At 40.1% G+C, this 18,079-nt stretch overlaps 1 protein-coding gene across 1 annotated transcript in view; it reads right to left on the minus strand.

Annotated features, from left to right (window-relative positions):
- Positions 1-769: 769 nt before the first annotated feature.
- The window catches only part of KLF13 (Kruppel-like factor 13), a 22,086-nt gene continuing 4,776 nt past the window's right edge, over positions 770-18,079 (minus strand). Inside the window, exon 2 of the mRNA XM_010010078.1 lies at positions 770-1,062. Coding sequence (XP_010008380.1) covers positions 770-1,062 — 293 coding nt within the window. The remainder of the gene's footprint in view (positions 1,063-18,079) is intronic.

Genomic DNA, 18,079 nt, shown 5'->3' on the forward strand with positions numbered 1-18,079 from the left:
ATTTTTGCAATAGGAAGTTGGGTTTGGAGCATCTTCAGCATGAAGTGAAAAGATGGCTCACTATCAAAAGCATAGGGCAGCTTGAAGAAAGACAGGACTCCAGTTTGGACACTCCCCAATGTATATAATCACAAAAACAAGCAATGGAAGAGTCTGGTACTACATTCCAGTACTGGTTTGGGGTTTGTACTGTTTGTTTGGTTTTTATTTTTCCCCAGTGTGTGAAAGAACCTAGCAAAAAGCTTCCGAGTGCAAATACATTTACAAAGTAAGGCTGCGGTTAGGGTGTGTCTTCATTGTAAGTATTGTGTAATATAAATATCCATCCCTGAGAAAGGAGAAGGGGGACACAATCCAACACAGTTGATTTGTAAGTGTATGTATGCTCATGTTGTGCAATCAGGTCTTAAAAAACTACTTTGACACCTGAGGTGAATTAAGTGGGGTTTTTTCCTTTTTTTCTTTTTTTCTTTTTTTTTTTTTGTAAGATTTTCTTATAAAGTATAATCAAGAGGATCTGTAAATGGTTGCAAAATGCATGAAATATTGAGACAGCAGGAGTCATTAAGTGTAACATGTAAGTCTGTCCATGAGGTTAGAATTGCCACTTGTGTGGTTGGGTAAAGAAAATTTGACTGGAAATTTAATAGGCAGCTATTAAAACCAAAGGCGGGAGGGGAAGCAACAGAGTTCTTTAAATGTGTGCAACACAAACAAAACTCCACGTTAGGTATTAGAGGCAAAGTGCTGACATCCAGTGCAGGTAGGTCTATGGGGAGCTGGCAGGGCTAATTGTCGGACTTGAGGCATCGGAGCGGCTGTAGTCACTGACAGACCCTGTTCTTGAGCTGCTTCCACTTCTCCTCTTGAGCATGCTTGGGTGGAAGTTGGCGTGGCGGCGGGCGTGCTTCGTCAGGTGGTCGCTGCGCATGAAGCGCTTCTCGCAGAGGGGACAGCTGAACTTCTTCTCTCCAGTGTGGGTGCGGTAGTGGCGGGCCAGCTCATCGGAACGGGCAAACTTCTTGTTACACCCTTGCCAGTTGCATTCGAAAGGCCGTTCACCTGCAGGAAGCAAACATGGCATGATTAGGAGGGGACAGCAGTGTCATCCGTGGGTGGGCTTTGTATGCAAAGTTTAGAATAAAAAGCTTGGGAGCAAGGGAGATGCCACTTGGCGCTTATCGGATAGCAAAGGTGGTACTGTCTGCCAGACGGGTGGCCACCGTGGTAGTCTAATCCATTAAAAAGTACTGTAAATCAAACTACTGATACCTTATTTGATAAGTGGATCTTCAGGGATGCTGGGCTCCTGATCATGGATGTTGCATTTCTTATCTCTCGTAGTCTGTTGGACTTCCAGACTTTAAGAACATCTGCACTGAGCTCTATGGAATATTCACTTATTCCTGGGTGACGGCATTGTTTTTTGGTAAGACAATGACCTTCAGATGTTTCTATTGCCCAAGTTAATCTTCTCTGTGTATGTTTTCATTACAAATAGGGTCAGCAATGTCCTTCACTAGAAGGACTGCCCCATGAAATGACTGCTTTCACAAGGAAGGCAAGAGTTAAAATGCAGTGTTTTGCTTCTGCTGTTGACAACACCATTGAAGCACAAAGAAAATGGTACCTTTTCTTCTGACTAGTTAGCATGGCATCAGCTACCTTTTTCTATATCTCACATTGGTAGCCTGCAGTAGGCATGACAGTCCAGTTCCTAAGGAGAGAAGAGGTTCTGGTGCAGGATTGTGTAAGATCTGTGTTATCCAGCATTAACAGTAAGGTGAGGAAGGTATTGCACAACTTATCTCCTCCCTCTCCTCACCACACATCAGATCTGGATGAGAACAGTCAGATTCCTATTCATCTGCCTGATTTGATGTGTTGATGATGGGGGTGATGATTTGGGTGCTGGGCCAAAGAAATTGTGGACTTTCTTCCACTATTTCTCTGCTGTTCCCTTTTCTCTTCCTTCCTAGGAACTACTTTTTTCCCCTCAGTCCTCTCTAGTTTTGATTTGATATCTTCTTGGTAGTCATCTCTTAGCTTGTTGGTCAAATGATTTCCCCCTCCATGCACTGTCTGAAAGCTGGCATCACACTGGTGGTGGTAATAAGGTCTGTCTCTAGAGTACCTCTCAGCTTTGTTGAGGTTTAGCAATACCTCCTCAAAGACAAGCTCTATTGTGAGGAAATGCGGGATGCCTTGTGTAAAGATATGAGACTCATGATTATGCATAAAAAATTAGGACACAGTCTGGAACAAAGTTGCTGCGGGGTATTAATTAAGACAAGACATAGCTGCTGCTCCAAAACCACATGTGGAAATTCAGCCTGTCATCAGCCTCATCTCTCAACCAGAAGGGATGTGGTTTTCTGTGCAGGTAAGTTATATAAATGTTCTTTTACGGGCACTAAAGCAATCAACAGAATGAGAGATTATGTGAAATGATTGCCTAATCTCATTAGGGAACATGCAGCCACAGTTTGCATAAGCAGTAGCCCATGGACATGTACTCAACAAAGAGCTTTCGCCATTTAACATGGCTGTACATAACACAGTAAAGATTTTGAGCTCCATCTTAGGCAAAGCTGAAGTCAGGATTTTACCTTTATACAATAAGGGTAGAATTTGATGCTGTAAATTAATGTGGAAATGTAATCAAACATCTTAAATATAGCAGGAAGTGCGTCAAGCATATGAATGTGTACATTGAGAGTCAATGCTGCGCCTCGGCAGTGGGAGTGGTTTTGTGCGTTATCAGCATTACCAGCAGGTCTCAAAGAGAGGTAAGTCTCCAAAAGACAAAGATAAATAATTAAATCAAAAAGCAGCTCAGTCTTCTTTACTCTTCAGAGAGGCAGGCAAGAGATGCCCTTAAGAGATAAGGAATGTTGCAAATTGTTATTATTTTACAATTTTAAATAGGTTTGGATTTCCATGTTCCAAATCCCACCAAACTGTAACCTTTCTGGCTCCTCTGCCACAGTACGTGACATCACATAACTTGTGTTAATTGTTACACAAGCTGATAGAAAAACATCACATTTGAGAATTAAATTCAACTGATCTTAACTGAAAATTACACAAGCAAGAACGTTTTTGGCTTCTTCCTGAACTCCGCCCGGTCCAAAGAAAAAGATGTGTGTAAAGCTGCATTGAGAAACTTTCAGTGCTCACGGAGTAAAAGTAGATGAGATCTGCAGGTGCACCAACTTTCAAATTCATTTCCATGGCATAGACCTAGCTGCTCATGCTGCTTACATTGTCTACCAGAGCAGACCACCAAAGGAACCAGAGTTGCCTAGGCTATAGAAACAGCATTAAAAAATGCACCTTCCTGGAAAGGATTCAGAAGCAAGCAGAGCCAGTCAGTTATTATGATATTATGTAAAGGTCCTTTGTATTATATATATACTGAGACAACTATATGTAGTTATGGGAAGCAAAAACTACGGAGACGGTGAAACCAGATGGGATGTCTACCGAGCCTCATTTGTACCGTATTTTTGGTGCACTGTTGACTTTACCCCAAATCACACATAGTTTTAAGGACTCCTTTCCTGTATAAGTGACACTCCTGTACAGACCCTGGAGTAATTTGCTTTCTGTTTCACCACTTCATCTGTATGATATCCAGCATTTGAATAGCCATAAAAAAGGATACTAAGTACTGTGTAGGCCTGAGCATGCTTAAAAAATAGCCTGATAATGACTGCAATGCTAAATCAGGTTGAGACACCTGTGATACCAACCGTTTTCAGGATTACAGAGCAAAGATAAGGCAATTGTATCTGAAAAATGTGAAATGTGATATCCACTGCCCTACAGATTAGAGTATTATTAAGTCAAGCCGTGTATTGGGATTTGTTTTCTCTATATAACTCATGTAGTAGCTCTGCACATTATGTTAGCATCTTCAAGCATATGCCAAGTAACAAAGAAGTCTCTGTACTGGGAATTCCTCAAGTGCCTACAAAACCAGAAACAGTAAGCCAGAAGTAATTTTCTGTGATCTTTAATCTGTTCTGCTGCTTCGCAGAACAGCATTGTATGTTGTTACGAAAACAGACTGGAAACCTGAACATGCCACTGTGTGCTATTCTTATGTTTCTCCTTTTTCAGATACATAATTAAGGGTATATTTGGAAGCACAGATCAGCAGACTGGGTGGGGAGGATGAGGGGCAGACATTAAATAGAGATGTGACTGAGGCAGCTTTCCTCCAAGAGAGGAAATGCTATCCTGGGAAAAAACATTCAGCCAAGCAGACTGGGTTTCTCGAGACTGGCTGTTATTTGAAAAAGAGAAAGAGGAAAGGTCATCCTTCAGTACCACTGATACGTATGCACAAATGTTTTCACTTCTGTTATTCTCTTGTTTATAAACAAGCCCTTCTGCATAGCCAGAAACCAAGCTCCTAAACTTCTGAGTGCAAAAGAGAAAATAGCGTGTAGCTTTGACGATCGATGAATAATGGTTTATCAAGTATTTAAAAAGGGATCAAAAAATTCCAAAGCCTCGTAATTCCAAATTCCTATAAATGGAAACCAGTTAGTTTCAAATTAATGATTTTGGGGCTGACTTTTCATAACCAAGGAAGCCTAATACAAGCATGTTTTTTGCAACACCTCTTGAATGCCCCAGTAACTGTCACCCATACCTAACACAGGTAGTGAATTCAGCAACATTAAGCTTGACTAGTTCCAGGAAAATGAGGAAGTTTTAGTAAAGTTCTCAGTGAAAAGAAGAGTTATAGGGTATATTGGACTGCCACTAAACACCAGAAACTCAATAATGGGAATGTGGTAGGAATGTCCAAATCCAAGAAAAGCTTCAATGTTCACACGTTACTAGATGCTGGGACCTAACACACCCCGAGCCCCTTGGACAGGCAGCACCGAGGAACAAGGTTGCATTAGTACCTGCTGACAGAAGCATGTGTGTTCCTGCTATTTTCATTATCTGTGATGGGACTTTTTTTTTAGGAGCTGGAGTTCTCCGTTTCCAGCAGGCACAGACGTAGGCACCAAGTACAAACCCACTTTAAAGTGTGGGTATCTTTATTTAAATCTTAACAACTCCAGTCATTGAACTGATAAATGATTGGATCTTATGTTTTCTGTGTGCCCAGAAAACTACTACTGCGTAGGAGCTGCAACAGCTACCATAATATCCGTTCTTTAAACCCTGGGTTTATTTTCTGTACCTTAACATTTTCACTGAGTTAGTTAGACATACAGGAATATTTCTTGAAAGGGAAATTTCAAGCGGCAAGTTTACATTTTAAATGAGTATTTGTTGCTGTTTGCTTTGGAAGTGCTTGTGTTGCTCCATCTGGGAGCACAGATTACACCATATGACCTCCCTGTATAACCACAGCTAACTAGAACACCTCAAACAGCAAATGATAAACACACCTCCACATACCAGAATGATAACGGCTCCAATACCAAAGACACGTCAGTTGTGCAAAATTCATCCCCTATCCTTACCTACACCCAGGTCCACCCAAGCACCAAAATAACTGATGTGGTATGTCCCATGCAGCTACCTGATCCTTCCGAAAAATATCACTGATCACTTCCACCATAATGGAAACAATCTTTCGGGGGGTTTTGTTTGTATTGAACAGATTACATTCTATCGGTTCTGTTCTAGGCCTTTACTTCAAAGTTGTTCAGTAATGTCTTAAATGTCAGTTTATAATAATTTTAGCTACTTTACTGTATTTTTATCAGCCACATTTGCTTCTGTCAAGGCAGAATCATTCTAGCTTTTTAGGCTTTTTTCTTTTTTTCCAGGATGCTCCAGCACATAATCTTTCTATTGTCTAAAATATGCATTCCATGGCTTCAGTGAATCCCCTTTCAAACTGGGATGCCCAAGCTGAACTGCTCTATCTGGGTGAGTTTCTATAGCTTAGCACTTCTAAAACACCCATGTGTTTTATCCGACATTTTTGCACAGTGAATTAAGAATCTGAAATTTGAACTGCAGAATTATTCAGCAAACCAAGAAGCCCATAGTAATTTAATTTTTGGTTGAATAAAATTATTTACTTCTTTCTTTTGGGATGTTTTTTTTGTAACACTACTTTAATTTCTTTAGCTCTGGGGACAATTTCAACACAATGACATACAGTTCTTGCTAATAAAGTAATGCAAAGTTTTTAATATTCTTCATTAACATTTCTTGGCAGCTTTCAGTCTATGAAGATTGGATGCCTGACATCTTTATTAGGTGACTTTCACTGGACTCTCCATATTTGTAAGCCCAAGGGATTTTCAAAGACAGCCAGCCGGCGTAGGTTAATCAGGCAAGTGTAAGGACTCCAAAAGTCTGTCCTCTCTTTCACACAGAAATCTTGGAATAGACTTCAGATCTATGCTAAGCACGTGACTGAGAATTTGCCCTCTAGCATTGCAGTGTGGCCCGAGGAGTCTTTGGTGATTCCCTGCAGCATCTTAAGTACAAGGAACATCTTCCAGTGTTATGCTAAACCGCTTTGGTTTCCTTGGAATTTGTCTTTGTAGACCTGAGCACTGAGAGTCTGATGCTACTTGTTTTACTGCACCCTTGTACAAAGATACATAAAACTTGTCATCACTAGTATTAGGCTTTCTCCTATGTAGTCTCTCACTTCCTGGTTTCTGAAAAGTTCACCCTTTATCTCTTCTCCCTTCCTTATACAACCCCTCCCTGTCTTATATGTTCCTTCCTCTTTTGCAACTACAAAAAAGTGAGTTGCAGTAGGCCAGGCTTGTGAAGCTCTGAATTCAATAATACAGACCTCATCAAAACTGAGACCGTGTAAGCATAGTTACATTTGTGTATGTTAAATATGCTGAAAAGATTTTCTCTTAAAATACAATCAGATACAAAATCACTAAGGTGAGTTTAGCCATCAAGATTCCTTCCTTCCTTTTATGATGTGGTCTAGATATATAGACACAAATCTTTGAAATACATACTTTCTATGAAGTACCAGAAGTTTTTAAAGCTTCTTGGTCAAAGAGGCTGAATTAGTTGAAAAAAGCATTGAACCAAAGGCAATTTTATAATTTTCTGTGTAGTTAACCTTAATCTTTTGCTTACCACTTAGGTAAGAACGTGTGCATCTGATGACTCCATTTGATGCAGCAGTAGAATCCAGTGGAATAGAAAAGCCAGCAGAAAGGCATCTCTGAAATTACAGGCTGAGAAAGTGAGAGTGAGGGAACAGAGATATGTGTAATTTGAAAAACACTCCTATGGCTTAGAGATTCCTCATCATCAATGTGAGAAAGGAGGACGGCCATTAAAACCTCTATTGTGAATAGAAAATAAATGAAAAAACCACTGTAAATAGAGCCTCTAAACACATCTGGGTATTACTGAATGGCTAAACTTAAAGATGGGGGATTTTTTTCCTTTTCCATTGGTCAATTACACTTTTTAATAAATATACTTCAGAGAATACTGGGGTTGCAAAATCAAAAAATCTAAGTGCTAATCAGCAAATCTGACCTATTGCATCAGCCCAGCAAAGGAATTCCAGCCTAGAATTCTTGCCTTGAGCCAAAAGCTTGTTGTTTAAGGGGCTTGCTTTATTTTTACATATAAAGCTGTGTCTTCAGCATAGGTCAGAAAGTCTGGCTTCTTAAAACATAACAGAGATTAATATCAATGAAGGTATGCGGGGCTTTGTTCTTCTTTTTCTGTCATGTTGACAAGCCAATTCAAACTTTTTTAAGTGTCAAGGGGCTAGAGTAGGGCTCTCCAAATGTATGTAATAATGAACATAATGAGGCCAGTTAAAACTTGAAAAGGGAAGTACTAATATGGACCTTGATAAATATATATGCTGGACTGAGATTGTGTTTAGTCATTTGCTGTTATTTCTGTTCTAGCACGCTGATTTGTTGTCTGCTATAAGCTGATGATTTCAGCTGCACCACTCATCCTCTGTTAGAGCAAATAAGGTGATTAATGAAAATGTTATGCAGACAGCAACTGAAGCCAAGAAAGAAAACTCCCCAGACTTGATTCTCCTTTCTCCAGGAGGGAAAAAATCTTATCCGTAACTGAGACAACTGAACCAAATGCATCTACAGGGAATGTGTAGTTAAGGTACCAACAGAAACAGAATGTTTCCATCACAAACTGCTGTCTGCATCCTTCCTGTGCTACCTCCGAATTGCTTACGCTGTTAACCAGCTCACTCTGCAGACTCGAACCAGCTCCAGATCAGACATCTGACTCTCAGCAGCTCCATGGGAGCTCTAAAGAGTATTACACTCCTTGGCATCCTATCTTTCTCCAGTGGGGAAAAAAGATTACATGCTCACTATAGGACACTGCCCCCTCTTCTTCCAATCTGTGCTACTTCTTCTTGAAACCTCCGATTATGTCCCCACAGAACTGCCAGGTTAACTGTCCAGCCAGTCATTCTCAACCATGTGGTCCTTAGCAGAATTAACCAGTGGGTACTCATGGGTCAAATGGAAGGAAACACAAATGCAGCATACTGATTTCTAAATGTCATGCCTGCTGCTTTGGAGATTCTCTTGTGAATGTACTCACATAGACACTGTGCTCCTTTTTTGATCAAGGGGATGACCCATCTTTCCCCAGCCTCCAGTGTGGGACACAGTTTATTCCTTGCTCTTCTAACAACCCAAGGGTCTCCTCTCTCTACCTGAAAATGCTGTTATTTAGTCCTCATTGGAAAATTCTGGTTAGCTTACTTACATGGTCTTAAGTTTGAATTTATCCAAGTTCTGATCACTGTGGCAGGGAGGAACTTAATAGTTACATCAAACCTAAAAACTTGAATGCTTGTATTGCAAGAATGTTTGAAATCCAACTGAAACAACACAAACCCTCCCTGTCTGTACAGTGAACACAGAAATGACCTATGTACTGGTTTAGACTGCTTTCAATGAAAGCCTGCCTCATAAATAATTTTTTTGGTGGCTTTCATTAAAAAAATCACATGGTGATGTTCGTGATCTCTGGTATGACAACTGAGTTCTTTTAAGTGGGAGAGCAATTAAATAGGTAATGACAAAATATATTCATCTGGTGTGAATTGTGGGTAAATTCACGCTGAAATCCAGAAACTTTGGCTCCCCAAGCTTTACCCAGCACTTGCGTGGATAACTGCAGGGAAGTAATCATATGACCCCATGAATCAATCTTTTCTCTGTTGGTGCATCAATGATCTTTTTTATTATTCTATTCTATTAAAAACAGAAAAGTGCTTGTAAAAGCAAAGCTTATCAAATTAATGAAAGGTTGTCCTGCTATGTGAAATAACAGACTAAAGGATTATCCACCTAAACTGAAACCTGGACTTTATTTATCTGAATTCTGGAAGATGTTGAATGTCATCTGCTGCCAACTGAAATCCGCATACCTTGGCATGAATAGACATTGCGAGTAGGTTGTGACATTTTATGTGCACAGCATCTCCCAGGAGTTAGGGACAGGATGAGATTTCATTCTGCCAGAAGCCAAGCAAACAGAAGTTAGTAAAGTTGCCTTTGGCTGCAACTGTGAAATGTCTCTTTCTGAACTTTTGAACTGTTTAATCAACAACCTCGCAGTACCACAGCATGCATGAAACCCGGGACTTCAGCATTTATAAGCACAGTTAAAGCTGTAAAGCTGAGTGGAAAATCTGATCTGAGAGCTTAGTGCAACTGTATGGAGGAGAGAAGGGAGTGGGAATTTGCTTTTATTTTTAAAACTGAATTAATAGATAGATAAATGGATTGTTGTGCCAGAGAGCAAGGTGGTGCTGAAGTAGTTTATGAGCAGCACCGGCCAATGACCATATGGACCATCCACCTTCAGGGAAACAGCTCTGGAAAGTAGTTTTATGGGCTGATAATCAAAGTGTTGCTTGACACCAGGCAGCTACCATCTGAGGTATGCACAAACCCCTCGCATATGCTTCAGAAAATCTGCACAGATTGTAAAGAAAGTTTTCCTGTTTAAACCAGGATTCAGGTTTGGAGTTTGTTTTGTTGGATTTTTTTAATGAAGGAATAGATTCTGTGGTAACAGCTGCACTCATATTCTAGTGTGCTCACTGTTAAAGCAGGTCAACTTTTTAGAAAAGACAGTATTTGCAGCTCAACATTCAGCTCTTGCAAGTCTCATTTATACATTCTGTCCTCACAGTATCTTCTCTATTTATTTTGCATCTTCCCAACTAGCAGTCTCCTTCAACCACAGCTGTATGAAAAGAAAAAAAGAGCAGCAGTTACCTGCTCCTTTCTAGTTTCAGCTCGTTTTTCAGACTTTTATATGTGTTAATTCTTTAAAACTACAAATGTGTGTAAGCACACATCTAGGCCTCATTCTCGTATACAAACAGAAAATAAGTAAGAGAAGGTTTTGAACAATTAACACTGATTATATTGTCTTTTAATTTTGGCTGTCTTAGTGTTCTGATCACTGGAGTGAACATGTAGCAGTGTACATCCAGTTCTCTGAAAGATCAGGCTCCTGTCCAATATCTCAAGCTGTTTCTGAAAGCACGTGTTACCACCTTGGCCATATTCTATCCAAAATAGAAAAAAAATGGTTATTAACAAGATGTTGCAATGACATTCCCTTAGCATTCCTTCTTAGATAGACTTGCCAAGCAACTTCTTCCTAAGCATGCAAGACTTCAGGCATCAACAAGTCCCATGAAGGGGGGTACACCATGTGATAGCAGAAAGGTTGTTTTCTTAGGCTGCAGTAGAGGAGCATCGGTGCTAGAGCACGGTTTCTCTGAGCACCGACACCCCCAGTGTAACACACCCTAGGCACAGCTCAGCTCCCACCATCCCTCGTGTTTTATGATTGTGTTGCAGGGTCACCAGGGAGAAGAGCCTCACCAGCTGTGTCTGACGTGTAGGGTCATGGCGTAGGAGAGAGGCCATGGTGAGCACTGGAAATGAATGGACGAAGTATGTGGTTATGGGGGAGTACAAGTCTGGAGGCAATTATCCAAGTGTGACTCTGGGTGGGAAACGGACTGAAAAGCTAAGATCTGAACTAGAGCATGGACATTCTTCAAAGGGCATCCTGGTATATTTATCTTTGAAAATATAGCTTTCTACTTTTGAAATGACTAACTCATCATGTACTCAGATACAGAAATCAACTGGAGGCCTTTTTTCAAAAGGAAATACTCCTTTCAATACTTTTCTTTTTCAAAGTAGTATTGAAAGGAACATCTTTACTATTTTGAAATTTACCAAATTATACATCTATACAAGCATGGCCTCTCTGTTAGCTATAGCTCTGTTTTCCCTTGCATGCCGCACCCATGTTTTCATTGCTTGCCTTTGCAGAGCAGTCTAGCATTAAAACCAGTTATGTGTCACTACAGAATGTGGTTTACACATATAAATCATGCTAGAACGGCTGCCCAGCAGCCACCATTTTCTCTATAAGTACCTTAAAAGCCTCTTGACATGTGAACCATTTTACTGTGTGAGTGATTCCATAGTAGAGAGTCTGAATTCTACATGTAAAGCATGCAGTTGCTATAAAGATAGACATGTTATAGCTGAAAGATCCCTGTTACTTGTCAAAATATAAATTACTGGTGCCTCAGGCACATTTATTCGTGTCGTGCTACACTTCATTGAAGAAGTGAGCAGGTCTAGTCTCTAATAAGCCTGCTTGTTTGGGTGAGGAGAGGAAATCTGCTGGCCCCTCTGGCTTTTTGAGATGGTGGACCTGTTCCCTGTGTATGTAGAAAATTAGGTGACCACACTCTGCATGCCAAAAGCAGAGGGGCTAATGAAATACTCCACAAAATACAGGATTTTACCGTGGCCAAAGATTTTTAAGGTGAGGCTTCTTTCCGATGGAAAAGTTCTGTGAAATATAATAGGAAATGCACATTGTTTTAAACTATTACTATGAAATGCTAAAAGATAGCCCTGCCATCTAGGTCTGCAGGCTGGCTCCACAACTGTCTGGAGAAGACATAACCTTTTCCTTGAAAAAGATCATAGAAGTTCCCAGCTGTTCCTATTTCTACTTGGGCTCTTGGTTAATCGAGTCCTAAATCTGGGAACTACCAAATTATTTGAACCTGACTTCCTGTCCGTATTCCTAGCTCCTGCTGAGCACAGCTCTGGCAGCCATGGGGGTCTCGGGCTGGGATTCAGGAACTGCAGTATGCAGAGCTGCAAGGTTCATACACTTGAGTAATCAGAAGATTCTGTTACAACACACTGACTGTAAATAAAACCAAAGAAAACGGGAATTGCAACTTCATGAGTTTGGCTGTATCCTGACTTAGTTTCAGGGGACTGAGATGATCCCACTATTGCTGTTGCAGCTCGAAAGGACAGTTTATGATTCCTACAAAAGACGTGATGCAAAAAGCACCCTGACCTTGAATTTCAGCCAATTCTTAAAAACTTATTTCTACTTTCTCTTGAAAAGTTACTACAGCTCAACTTTAGGATTGTTACTTCTTGTGAATAACAGACAAATAAGAGAAAATCTTAGTCTGATGAAAAATTATAATTATACTGCATACAAACAGGTTGCTTCTGCCTTCTTTTTCAGAAGAGAAATAACCTCAGTGCTGTAAAGTTGTATACATGATGTTGTCTTGCATGCTCATAAACGCACGTTTGTAAATCGCCTTTTCAGTGTTCTATTACTCAAGGCTGTAAATGCCATTAAGAGAATAAATTCACCAGTCTTGGGTGAACAGCTACAGCCTGTTCCCATAATATATGGGAAAAGGAACTGGACACAGGGAATGTCCACACAGAAAGTAACACAGAAGCTGGAAGGATTATAGTTGATTATCCGCTGGCTTACTGCTGTGTCAGTGGAGTTCTCTACAGATGGTAAGGAGCTGCAACTGTGTTTTATAATCAGAAGAGTCAAACACAAGCTGGACTTAGGACCGTTTATATATTGAAAAAAAATTAAAACCCAAAGGTGGTCTGATTTCCAAGTGAAAACCAGCTGTGCACTGGGAGTTAGTGTTGTTCTTACTGTGTTTGTCCTTGAAACTGCAATGAATATACTCAAATGAATAGCGTGCTAGCCCAATCGTTTAGTCATAAAGGGAATACCACAGAACTTGCAGAGCACCCATGAGACTGTTACAGCCTCTTTACAACTATTTAGTTGAAAAAACAGTTACGTGGTAACTTGGATTTATTTGCAAATAAGAGAAAAGTGTTCAGAGAAGAAAAACTATGGAGTATATCCATCACATCAGCTCCTTGCCTTTCTGCAAAAAGTTCAGCTAAATGTCTAAGAAAGCAATTTTCATCCTAACACCAGAAAAACGTAGCTTATTCCAAATGAGTTTCAGTCTCTTGCAAGCAACACTGGTCCTGTCCAGTTTACAATGTATATATCTAATACAGAACTGTAATGTGGATGCGTCCAAAGGATTTAGTATACGCAAGACCAGAGTTGGCTCATGGAAAGAAGCTTTAAGCAAACATGTTCACAGCAGTTCAGCACAGGTGCCATATGTGTGTAACTCACCCACAAGTGCTAACCTTAGCAGCACAAAGCAAGGTACTGATGATATAGCCTCACAAAGTATAGGTGCTTTTCCAAGAATTCATTACAAAACCAAAGCAGTAGCCAGATAGCATTCTCTCAGACCTTTTTGGTAACCTATTAGATTCTTAATGACAAAACATAAAGGATGCTGATTTTTGCCTTAGTGACAAAAAATAATCTAGCGATTTGTACATTCAAAAAGGGAGTAGTCTATTGCATACAAAATATCAGTTATGTTCCTGTAAACAGTCTATAAGAACACCAGTCAAGAGAAGGACAAAAGAAGCATCTCGGTGTTAGTCTGAGAGCAGGGAAAGTAGTCAAATCCTTATTATCCTATCAAACATAGTGAAAGAGCTGAACTATGACTTTTTACATTATAGAGCCCTAAAACTTAAAGGAATTAACAGCAACCTATTAAACAATCTCGTTTTAAATGATGGGGAAGAGAAGATGAAGTAGATTATCCTTACAGAGATGATTTTGGTTTGCCAAAGTCAGTGATACTGTTTCCTCCAGGGGCAACACTGCTCAAAAAAATAAAAAATCACATGCAGAAATGCAGAGAAACAAGTAAGTTCTATGTTGAAACACCTCAATTTGTAACAGTGAGTTTTAACTTCTAGAGAAGCTGTGGCTGCCCCATCCCTGGCAGTGTTCAAGGCCAGGTTGGACACAGGGGCTTGGAGCAACCTGCTCTAGCGGAAGGTGTCCCTGGCCATGGCGGGGGGGGGGCGGTTAGAAGCAGATTATCTTTGGGGTCCCTTCCAACCCAAACTATTCTAGGATTCAGTGAAACCCATGGCATAGAACTACTTTGTGCCGGTACCAAGTTCTACGTCTTTTCAGCCATTTGTTTAAAAAAAAAAAGAAAAAGAAAAAAGGAGCTTTTTAATCCATTTCTTACTGGTGTATTTATGCTAATAATACTATGTAAGGGCATCTATAAATTCCAAGCATTTGCTTTTGGAATGAGAATCCTGGCAGAGATGTAGTCCTTTGGGGTATCTAAGAAATTCAGTTTTGTTTTGGCCATGTTCTGAGAATTTAAAAAACATACTTTGCAAATACGCCCTGGATTTATTATACAATAAGACTAGCCATCTGCCAGCATTCTATTGACACTGCTTGTATGGACATACATACACCAAGTGGAAATTTCCATTGACTTAGAGGGGCTTTCAGTGTTCTACTAAGAGTTTCACATGCATGCGTAAGAAAGCTGCATATGATTCACATTGGTCTTGGAAAAGACCAATCTAAACCTGCCAAGGCAATCATGTATTAGTGCTGGTCTGCAGTCTTTCTGCTGGCATTTAAAAGAAATCACAAACTTAAATTCAGTAAGCCCTTACAATAAATAACAAGAATTAGTTACGGTTCAGTGAGATTTTAGCAGCATCCCTGTTCATATTTGCTATAGCAGGATCCTCGGCTACCAGATTAAGAATGCAGAAAAGCCTCATCTGCATTGTGAGGTTTTGCAAGAATCTATGAAGTCCCAGTCTAATGCATACATTTGTACCAATGTAATTTCATTTACCCCCAAATTCCAAAAAAAGTATTTCTCTCATCTATTAACAAAGAGCTCACCATTTCAGCAAAACTTTGCAGGGAACACCTGAAGATCGACTAGGCCGTCATGTTCTAACCCCTCTCAGCTGGCTCCTTGCTAGGTTCCTCTGGTGGAAATACTGACAGCAGTTCAGTTTATAAAGCTCTATGCATTTTTTTTTTAGCTGCTGTACCTCAGCTGTTCTTACCATGGAACTTAGTATTTCTGCCTCTCCCCTTGACCAGTTTTAAAAGCTACTGTTGAAGGCAGTAAAGGCTACATGACCAGCATACCCATTCTGCTGTCCAGGGATGGCTGCAGGGCCAAAGCAGACAGAAAGCTGCAAAATGCACAGCAGCAACTCAATGTTCTCTCATGGGAATTTTTCAGGTGCCACTATTCCAAAACCTCATATAACTTATAATCAAATAATAGAGAGCAGCCTGGTAGAAATATAGTGTATAATAAATCTAAGACAGCTTATTGATCCATTGACTCCAATGTCAACAGATACCCTGTCACAAATATTTTGTCTGTAATTCCTGACAGCACTACAAAAGTGCTGTAACTGATTACAGAAAATCTTTTCCTTGCACTAGAGGTCATTTCAGGATATGCTCACTTTAATACCATTTGACTTGTGCCAAGTTCCTGGTTAGTACACGCTTTTTATATTAGGGCTGCAAAAAAGCTTTGGAGGTCCTTTTCTACCATAACTACAGCAGTGGCACTCTGAACTTTTAAAAAATTTTCTTTTATGTAAAGTGGAGGCTCTGTAAGATCTGCTGAATCTGCAAGACCTGAAAAATACAGGATATGTGTGTCTGACTTCAGTGCCTGCACTTAGTAACCCATGTTGTCTAGCTATTGTTAAACTGAACACAGCAAGGTAATGATCTCGCTGCCCATGCGGATCTACCTAATAAGAGCCAAGTGGGTAACAAAGGGAAAAAAGTGTACCTACAGAAATTCTACAGAAAGGACCCTTCAGAGGTTGTCCTGCATTTGAACAGCAGAGTATTTTTGGCTCTGTCAGCACTGACTTCCAAACAGCTGATCCAAGATTGGAAGGAGGGAGGGGGGAGGTTGGAACATGCTTGGCTTATAAAACAGAACTAGAAACCACATGTCCAATATAAACAAGTTCCAGGTTTCTGCTTTTGGACGTGCCATAACCATGTTCAGCCAGACAATAACACAATGCAACAGTTGTATTTTAAATGGTTAAAGGTGCCTTCTTTTTGGATGCAATCCAACTGTGAGTTTGTTTCATAAAGAACTCCAGTTTAGCAGACGATTTGTTTATGCACAACTCATGTCACAGACAAATACATTCCAGTGTCCTGCAGGGAACTAAATGCTACTGAAAATTGTCTACAGATCATTCAGACCACTTTTTTCATAAGGTAGTGATTAATTTCTAACAGAAACACAGCTATCAGTTGCAATCATCCATCCATTGAAAGATTGATTGATTGCTGGTTCACTCCAGCAAAGAGTAAGTAAGACTTAGGTCTTCCTACTGAGAAGTGTTGCTATTGGTGTCTAGGATGAGGAAAACAACTGGAAGGTGATCCATCCTCCCCACTTCCAATGCGGCTCATTACACTGTACCACCTCCATGCTAAAAGGAAAGGATCTGTTCAAAAAGAATTCTGTGAAATTTCTGATTTTCTACTAGATACCCAGACTTTTCACCCTGTAGAAAAAGCAGTCCCTGAACACTGTATTCTGTGAATGACGTTGACTGGAACAGCCACACTGTAGATGGGATATTTTTTGTTCATTACCCTCTGCTTGACTACAGTGAGATCACAGATTGCACAGGCTGGCGACTCACTGCCTGAGCAGGACTTGTCTCAGTAATTGGTCTCAGCAAAATGTGACTTCCAAAGAACTGTGGGAATCACAAATTGAGTCATTTTCTTCATGTCCATTTTTTAAAAAATTATGGAGAGAGAATATCTGGCTATGATGGTTATACCTGGTTCCAAGACAGTGGCGAAGAGGGGAAAAGAGGTATTCTTCATAGTAGACCCTCTCTCCATCACAGTTCTGACAACAGTGAGTGCAGTTTTACTTTAAAGGCTCTTTAGCTACAATTCCTGAACTCTGTTGTTATCAGAGGCTTTACTGCTGAGACATATACGTAATATCTCTGTAAAAACTGGAGAGTAAAAGGAGGCAAAATAAAAGGAAGCCTTTCAGAGAGAAACCTGTATAACAAACAGGAGATTTAGCTCTCACTAGTAGCTAATACTACTCAAGTGTGTGGTAAATACCATCAGCCAGTTGGATTCTCCATGCACCCAATTTAACCCTAACTCTTTGCAGCTGACTTAACTAAATCTTATTATACAATCCCGAACCAGTCAGGCAAAAGGAGTGGGTAGAAGTAGCATTGTTCTTCTCTCTGGTTTCAGCTCTTTCTGGAAAATGTAAGTTTTAAAGCTTGCTTATTTTAAGACATTTATACCTTGTGTTTATTTCAAAGATTTTAACCTTAGAGATGTAAAGTATATATGCTGCTTATTTGTTTCAGTGAACACAGGCTGTTTGATTCAGGCTTAGGATCAAGACTTTAACTAAGAACTTCATTCTTTGGAACTGCATGCTGTGGTGAGGCCTTCTGCAGGGCTGTAAATGAAGCTAGTCTATGGTTTCAACTGATTTTTTTCAAGTGTTGAAGTTTTCTTAGGGGAAGAGAAGGGAGTTGCAGAGTTCTTGTAGAACGAACACAAACAATGCTTTGCAGTTTTGTATTGCTTTCAGAAATACAGGCTTATCAAAAGACACTTAAGACTATCAGTTTTCAGGAAAATGCAGGAGCAGGCTGCTGAACTACTTAACACTGAGAAAGAACGCTTATGGCTCTGGCTGGAAAGATAACTGTCTCATGAAGCTGGCATTTGAGTCCATCTCGGAGAGAAACCTTAAAGAGAAGATTTCGATGCACTCGGCATCAAAATACACTTTTTTTGATGCACTTCA

Source organism: Nestor notabilis, unplaced genomic scaffold, assembly GCF_000696875.1.
Source record: "Nestor notabilis isolate BGI_N333 unplaced genomic scaffold, ASM69687v1 scaffold2200, whole genome shotgun sequence".
NCBI classification, from domain to species: Eukaryota; Metazoa; Chordata; class Aves; order Psittaciformes; family Psittacidae; genus Nestor; species Nestor notabilis.